Source organism: Palaemon carinicauda, chromosome 2 (assembly GCF_036898095.1).
Source record: "Palaemon carinicauda isolate YSFRI2023 chromosome 2, ASM3689809v2, whole genome shotgun sequence".
Lineage (NCBI taxonomy): Eukaryota > Metazoa > Arthropoda > Malacostraca > Decapoda > Palaemonidae > Palaemon > Palaemon carinicauda.
In genome coordinates, this window is record NC_090726.1 from 147,370,827 (window position 1) to 147,379,252 (window position 8,426).

At 34.1% G+C, this 8,426-nt stretch overlaps 1 protein-coding gene across 4 annotated transcripts in view; it reads left to right on the forward strand.

Annotated features, from left to right (window-relative positions):
- The window catches only part of Btk (tyrosine-protein kinase Btk29A), a 739,841-nt gene that overhangs the window by 176,479 nt on the left and 554,936 nt on the right, over positions 1–8,426 (forward strand). For all 4 annotated transcript variants that reach the window (XM_068358867.1, XM_068358885.1, XM_068358876.1 and 1 more), the window contains one exon: positions 6,471–6,605. In XM_068358867.1, the coding sequence (XP_068214968.1) occupies positions 6,471–6,605 (135 nt within the window). The remainder of the gene's footprint in view (positions 1–6,470; positions 6,606–8,426) is intronic.

Here is an 8,426-nt window from a genome sequence, read left to right on the forward strand (position 1 = left end):
ATAATAAATATAAGCATATTACTCCGTCTTATGATATAATTACAAATAGTAAAAATGTACTATATAACACACACACACACATACATATGTATGTATGTATGTATGTATATGTGTCTGTGCATATATATATATATATATATATATTATATATATATATATATATATATATATATATATATATATGTGTGTGTGTATTATTCTTTGTGTTTTCTTGTTATTGTTGAATTATCTCGTTATCTATAATCAGTTCATTCACTAAATTCATAATTTCATCACTATCCTCGAACACGAAAGCAGTCGAGACAAGAGGTGAACGCGTATGGTTGTCCACAACGGACAACCATACGCGTTCACCTCTTGTCTCGACTGCTTTCGTGTTCGAGGATAGTGTTGTGAAGGGAAGGTAACCACCTGAAGTTATATCTAAATTAATATTTATCATAATTTTGAATACTATTCTCTTTTTAAACAGATGCGAAAACTGTTTTTGTTTTTCTTGTTTTTCTTTTTTTTATTGTATTTTACATTCATAATTATGGTTTCCTAATACATCTAAATTCCAGTTTAAAAAGTTTGGAAAATGATTATTTGGCAAGTTAGCCAATTTGTCTGAGCTCCGATAGTTTCTTTGCAGTCTAAAATAGGAGATATTGCTACAAGGCCAGGCATTTATCATTGTAGTGTTTTCAGATTAATTTTGCTTAGCTACTATGGCTTCTGGTACTTCTGTGGACAAAAACTCAAGTCGAAAAAGAAAGCTTGAAGATGAACATAAAAAATTTCAAGAAATATGGACAGATAAATATTTCTTTGTGGAAAACAGTGAAAAAAAAAATCATTTGCTTGATATGCCAGAATAGTGTGGCCGTTTGTAAGGAATACAATTTGCAAAGGCATTATCTGACAAAGCACAAGCCTTATGAAAAATTTGTTGGTGAACTAAGAAAGCAGAAAATTAAATCACTAATGCAAGGTTTTCATGTGCAAAAAAATATGTTTATTCAGAAAAATAAAGAGGGACAGGACGTAACAGAAGTGAGTGATGAAATTGCAAACCTGATTGCTAAACATTCCAAGGCATTTTCAGAGGGGATTTCATTAACCCTGGATAGGTACGCTCCTCGGACACCCCTTTAAGGGTATACTCGGACGCGAACGACCCCGACGCCAAAAAAAATTCTTGAAAAATCAGTTTTTGCAGTAACCTCCTTTTTTCTTTTGCCAAAAAAAACTTCAATGAATGCTTAAAACAACTATATAGATAAATACTACTCATCTGCAGAAAAACTGTTTATTATAAATATTTTAAAAAATTAAGTAGAAAAAAAAAAGACCTGACATAAAAATTCATAAAAAAAAAGTTTATACATATATACACAAATCCTTTTAGGAATTGATTCCTGAATGTTTAGGACACATCTTGATGTATTTTGGATGAAGTCAGACCCATGGAGGTGAAGATCTGAAATGAGAAAAAAAGGGTAACTTTTTTTGGCCAAAAAAATTGGTCCAAATTTCATGAATTTTTTGGGGTACCCAAATGAAATAGGAAGTGGCTAATTTTTTTAGGGAATAAACATATGTTATCCTAAAATAGAAATATGTAAAAAAATCTTCATTATTTTGTAAATTACATTTATATCAGGGGCCATATCTAAAGGTAATTTTTTGAGTACTTAGAAATTCCGTAAAAAAATACATATATTTAATATATAATATGATATTTATGCAGGTAAAAATATACCAAAATATCACAAATTCTATAGGGAACAAGAATATATATAGATAGGGCAGCTTACGCTTCGGATATGTCCACAAAATGGCCGCCAACCACACTGACTCAGACTCCCTAATCTGCCACTTGAAATGTAGGAAGGGTATGTCAATTTCAAGGTGTTATTTACTAATCTAATTATTATTGGATATGCATAAAAATTGTATGGTGGGTTGCTGATAATTTTCGATTATTTTACGACTATGAAATTAAAATTCTGACCCAAAAAAATTTTTTTGAAGGGAAATAAAATCGAAAAAAAAAAATGTAAAACAATATTTTAGCTAAAAAAAATTTGATGATATTCAATCAAAAAAAAAGTAAACAAAATTTTCCGACAAATAAACATCTAGAGGAATCATTACTCTGTGATAGTTCCTTAGTACGTAGTAATTTTGAAAGAATTGGGAAAAAACGAAAAAATGGCAATCACCGGAAAATCGAACACATACCTATATATACGCCATATCTGGCTAAAAAAAAGATAGGCATGGGTAGCCAGATCATCTAGAAACACTTTCCAACACTATAAAAATATAAGTTTTGCGACACTACTTGCCAATTCCTTACGGTAACATGACTAAGCAAAAAAATGCAAAACAAATAAAAAGGGGCACTCGCGGAAAAATGGCTAACATTCTAATATACGGCATTTCAGAAAAAAAAAATTCAGCCACGTGCTAGGCAAACCATCAAGGCACATTTTCCGACAAATAAACATCTAAATGAATAATTACTCTGTGATAGTTCCTTAGTACGTAGTAATTTTGAAAGAAATGGGAAAAAACGAAAAAATGGCAATCACAGGAAAATCGAACACATACCTATATATACGCCATATCTGGCTAAAAAAAGAAGATAGGCATGGGTAGCCAGATCATCTAGAAACACTTTCCAACTATAAAATTATAAGTTTTGCGACACTACTTGCCAATTCCTTACGGTAACATGACTAAGCAAAAAAATGCAAAACAAATAAAAAGGGGCACTCGTGGAAAAATGGCCATTCTAATATACGGCATTTCAGAAAAAAAAAATTTCAGCCACGTGCTAGGCAAACCATCAAGGCATATTTTCCGACAAATAAACATATAAATGAAATATTACTCTGTGATAGTTCCTTAGTACGTAGTAATTTTGAAAGAAATGGGAAAAAACGAAAAAATGGCAATCACAGGAAAATCGAACACATACTTATATATACGCCATATCTGGGTAAAAAAAAAATAGGCATGGGTAGCCAGATCATCTAGAAACACTTTCCAACACTATAAAAATATAAGTTTTGCGACACTACTTGCCAATTCCTTACGGTAACATGACTAAGCAAAAAAATGCAAAACAAATAATAAGGGGCACTCGCGGAAAAATGCCCAACATTCTAATATACGGCATCTCAGATAAAAAAAAAAGACATGCACGTGTTAGCCCAACCATCAAGGCACACTTTCTAACACATAAACATGAAAAAAAAATCAATAATATACGGCAATTCCTTACTACGTAGTAAATTTTTACAAATATTGAAAAAATACAGAAATTGGCAACCGCAGTTAAATACCCAATATACCAATAACTACGTCGTATCTGACAAAAACAAAATCACGCATGGGTAGCCAGATCATCTAGACACACTTTCCAACACTAAAAAAGCAAAAGTTTTACGACACTATTTCGCAATATCTTACGGAAAAATGACTTGGCAAAAAAATGAAAAAAAAATGAAAAAGGGACACTCGCGGTAAAATGCCCGACATTCTAATATACGACATCTCAGATAAAAAAAAAGACATGCACGTGTTAGCCCAACCATCAAGGCACACTTTCTAACACATAAACATGAAAAAAAAAATCAATAATATACGGCAATTCCTTACTACGTAGTAATTTTTACAAATATTGAAAAAAAAACAGAAATTGGTAACCGCAGTTAAATACCCAATATACCAATAACTACGTCGTATCTGACAAAAACAAAGTCATGCATGGGTAGCCAGATCATCTAGACACACTTTCCAACACTAAACAAGCAAAAGTTTTACGACACTATTTGGCAATATCTTACGGAAAAATGACTTGGCAAAAAAATGAAAAAAAATGAAAAAGGGGCACTCGCGGTAAAATGGTCCTCGTGGTGATGAACGACATTTTAACTAAAAAAAAAAACATGCACATGGTAGCCAAACAATCCACCAAGACTTTCCACAACTGATAACCTATACAAGTTGCACCATTCTACGACAATTTCATAATACGTAATAACTTTGATAATTATGCAAACTACCTTAGAAGGGTAAACTCGGACGCGAACGACCCCGACGCGTCTCAGAAATCGGGGAAGGAGTACAGCTACAGCAATGCACATCTGGACACTACTAGAGCGTGTAGGGGAGACACCTCCTGCAGGTCGATCACCCACAAATTCAGTCACGGGGGTGAGTCACGTGAGAAAAACCTGTTTTTTTTTTACGCTAGGGGTCGCAAACGACCCATCGTACCTATCCAGGGTTAAAAAGTGTATTCTACTTGCTGCTCAAAAACTTTCTCCAGATGTTTTGAAAAAGTTTGAGAATATCAGTTTGAATCGTATGACAGTGCAACGTCGTATTGTTGATTTGTCGGGTGATATAGTAGACCAGTTGAAGGAGAAAAGTAAACAATTTGTGTACTTCTCCCTAGCCACTGATGAATCTACTGATGTTACATCTACGGCAATGCTACTTGTATTTGTACGTGGTGTAACAGAGGACTTTTCTATTCATGAGGAACTCGTAGGGCTCAGTTCATTGAAGGGGCAGACAACTGGTAGTAATTTACTTAATGGACTTTTAGAACAAATTTCAGTAATTGAGTTAGATTTGGACAAGTTAGTAGGAATATCAACTGATGGGGCTCCTGCAGTGATAGGCAAGCAGAATGGATTGGTGCAGCTATTGATTAAACACCTTGGAGAGCGAAAATATGAACTGAAACAATTTCATTGCATAATACATCAACAAAATTTGTGCGGAAAAGAACTGGACTTTGATCATGTAATGAAAGTTATAGTTTCTACAGTCAATTTTATCAAGTCACGCTCAGCTTTGCATCACCGGCAATTCAAGCAATTTCTTGATGAAATTGAAGCAGAATATGGCGATTTAGTGTTTTTCACTCAAGTAAGGTGGTCAAGCAGGGGAAATACGCTGAAAAGATTTATCAGTCTTCTGGATGAAATTGAGATATTTCTTAATGAAAAGAATAAGATGGTACCAGAACTTACAAATGCTGACTGGCTTTGTGATTTGTCATTTCTTGTAGATCTCACAAGTCATTTAAATGACTTGAATCATAAACTTCAGGGGAATAACCAACTTATTTCTCAGCTAGCCAATTATGTGACAGCTTTCGAACAAAAACTAAAATTGTTTCAGTTACAGATAGTTAAAGGAGAGTTAGGACACTTCCCAAATTACAAACTTATGTGTGAGAAACACAAAGTATGCAATAGACATGAATATTATGCAGCAAAATTAGGAAAACTTTTGGAGGCCTTTGGGAGCCGATTTGAGGACCTAAAGAAAGAAGTCAATGATTTGAAGTTGTTCAGCAACCCCTTTTCTGTATCTCATGATGAAGTAGAATTCGAAGCACAACTCAAAATGATTGATCTTCAGAATAATGACAGCCTTCGTACCAAGTATAATGAAGGGGACTTGCTCAACTTTTATAATTGCTTGGCCAAAGATCAGTTTCCTTATTTGAGAAACAAAGCTGCTATTTATGCAAGCTTATTTGGCTCTACCTACATATGTGAACAAACATTTAGTCTGCTCAACCAGACCAAGTCAAATATTCGTATCAGGCTAAGTGATCAAAATCTGCACTCTGTTTTAAGACTGGCAACCACAAATTTCCATCCTAACATAAAAAAAACTTGTACATGAATCTCAGTGTCAAAAATCTCATTAAAACAAAACAGGTGAGCAACTATGTTTTTTTTATCTTTAAACATTCTACAAACTATTTATCATTTCATGTAAAATCTAGTCTAGTGGCCCTCGACCAGATATATGTTTGATGATGTGGCCCTCGACCAGATATATGTTTGATGATGTGGCCCGAGTAGCTCAAAAGGTTGTGCACCCCTGCTCTATACCATGGCCCTCCACGGTTTTGGGTTGAAGTTTTTCCAGTCTGTTGGGAAGACTTAATATAGGGGACTAGGATGTCTTGCTGTTTATCAAGAGGTTGCCTTTGTCTTTATTTTCTTATTTGAGCTTCCCTTTCAAACCCATCACTACTGTCCGTCCTGTCCATATTGTTATTTCCATATAATTTTTTATCTATTTGTTCTTTACGTTTTCCTTGCCTGACTTCTTTCCTTGTTGGGGATCTAGTTCTTACAGTATCCTGCGTTTCCAATTTGTGTTGCGGCTTGGCTTGTAATGATAATAACAGCAGGTTTGGCGGTATAATAACTCCATATCTGAGTCGAAACTCGCCATTAAACCATGGGACTCTAATGTCTTTTCCGTATCCTTACAGTTATTCATGGTGAAATGTTAATTATACAGTAATTTCATTCTTTATTTTTCCACAAGCTCATGTCTCATGGCGTGTTTCGAGTTAGTATGCAGACAGTGTAGTTACAAGCACCAAAGGGGGTAATAAAAATGGCACCAATAATATCTGTTCTGTTTCTCTCCCTTTGCAGTAGTTGCGCAAAATCCGTGCTTAAGCGATCATTACCACAACGGCTGCATAAAAGGAAACCAGTGGACGTGCTGTAAAGGTGGGAAAGAAGTTGCCGCCTGTACCAGAGTTACCTGGACCAACAATAATCCAGTAGGTAAGTACAATGAATGACCTTTAGCTCGATTTCATATGGAGTATGTAGATTTGTGTATCTACTCATGTTTTGGAATAGTGTATGGTGCCATTTGCACTCACGAAAATTGATATATATATATTATATATATATATATATATATATATATATATATATATATATATATATATAATATATATATATATATATATATATAATATATATATATATATATATATATATATATATATATATATATATATATATATATATATAATGTACTGTTTATACACTGATGAAGGAGATATTTTCATTTAATGGGGATGGTAGCTTAGAAAGCACCCACTATCCTGTTACGGCCGTAGATAACTTCAGTCACATAGTACACTTACAGCAGACGGGAGATTCGTCAAGACCACATCTACTGTACTGTACACTCACACATAGTGTGATACATCATTCATTACCTTGTAAACAATATCGTGCTTCATGAAGTGATTCTGTCTAACACTTCTAAGTGGTAAGCTGTTTTACCGATTTGTTACGTAATGCTATTGCTTTGTTATGTATCGCTCTCTCTCCGCACATATATTAGAAAAACCTGTCTAAGCTTACCATTGCATGTTTCACATTGTTTGAATTTTTGTGATATTGTTGCCTTCAAGTGTTTATATATAAGCTCGTTATCTGTTGAATAAATTTCACTTACATTTACCTCGTCTCTCTGTTAGTACCTAACTGCTCACATTGGGATAATATTTGTAAAATGTGATGAATATAGTGCCGTATGTGTTTTCTTTTTCTTTACTTGATTTTCATCATTGTAATATTTATAGGGAGACTAAAATGATGATAAATATACAAAACTTGAAGAATATTTGTTTGTTTCTTAATAGATATAATCCTGGGAGGTATGTTTGTTTGGTTGTTCATGCATATACAAGCATTTCCTTAGATGCATAGAACTTTGATTGATTTGAAGAAAGTATGGAGTATCCGGGCGTGTACTAACGGAAGGTGTTTACTTGCTTTTCCACCAGGATTGTTTTTGTGTTTATTTTGGGCAACTTGGTACTTTGAGTGGACGGGAACTCCCTCAGTCTACCCAAAGTGTGTACTCTCAAGACTTCTTTCCCTTTTGGGCCACAGATCCTTAAGGTCTTCTTACTCTTTCTTCTGAAAGGTTTTTGTTCTGTGTAAAGAGAGGAAAGAGGAAGTTGCAGCTGGATACGAAGGAAAATGCAACTCTCAATCTTTCTTAGACTTTTTTTGAGAAGTCCTATTGTTGGGTCCGAAACAGGGTCCGTTATTTTGGTCATTGCTTCTTCCTCTGTGCTTCCATATCAAAAGCCGTAGTACTCAACTCTCTCTCTCTCTCTCTCTCTCTCTCTCTCTCTCTCTCTCTCTCTCTCTCTCTCTCTCTCTCTCTCTCTCAGTTAATTGCATATTCTCAATATGTATTTTCATAGTACCGACAAATTTGCGTTTTATATTCTTGATTTATCTTTTTTTTATGAAGGCTGGAGGAATGTGTAAAATGCACTTTATGATATATATATATATATATATATATATATATATATATATATATATATATATATATATATATATATATATATATACAGTATATATGATTCTGGGGTCGTTGGAAGGATAGGCTGTAGTAAGATCTTTGTTTTTTTCACACTAAGAAGATGAATATAGATGCATAGCATAAATCACTCGTAGTAAATACACTATTAACTTGTCAGTCAACCAGCTTACACTCCCACCTTCTCTCACTATCTCGCGGCATCTGTTTAGCCAGAAAAGGTTAAGCTGGCATTTCTAATGGAAATCTCT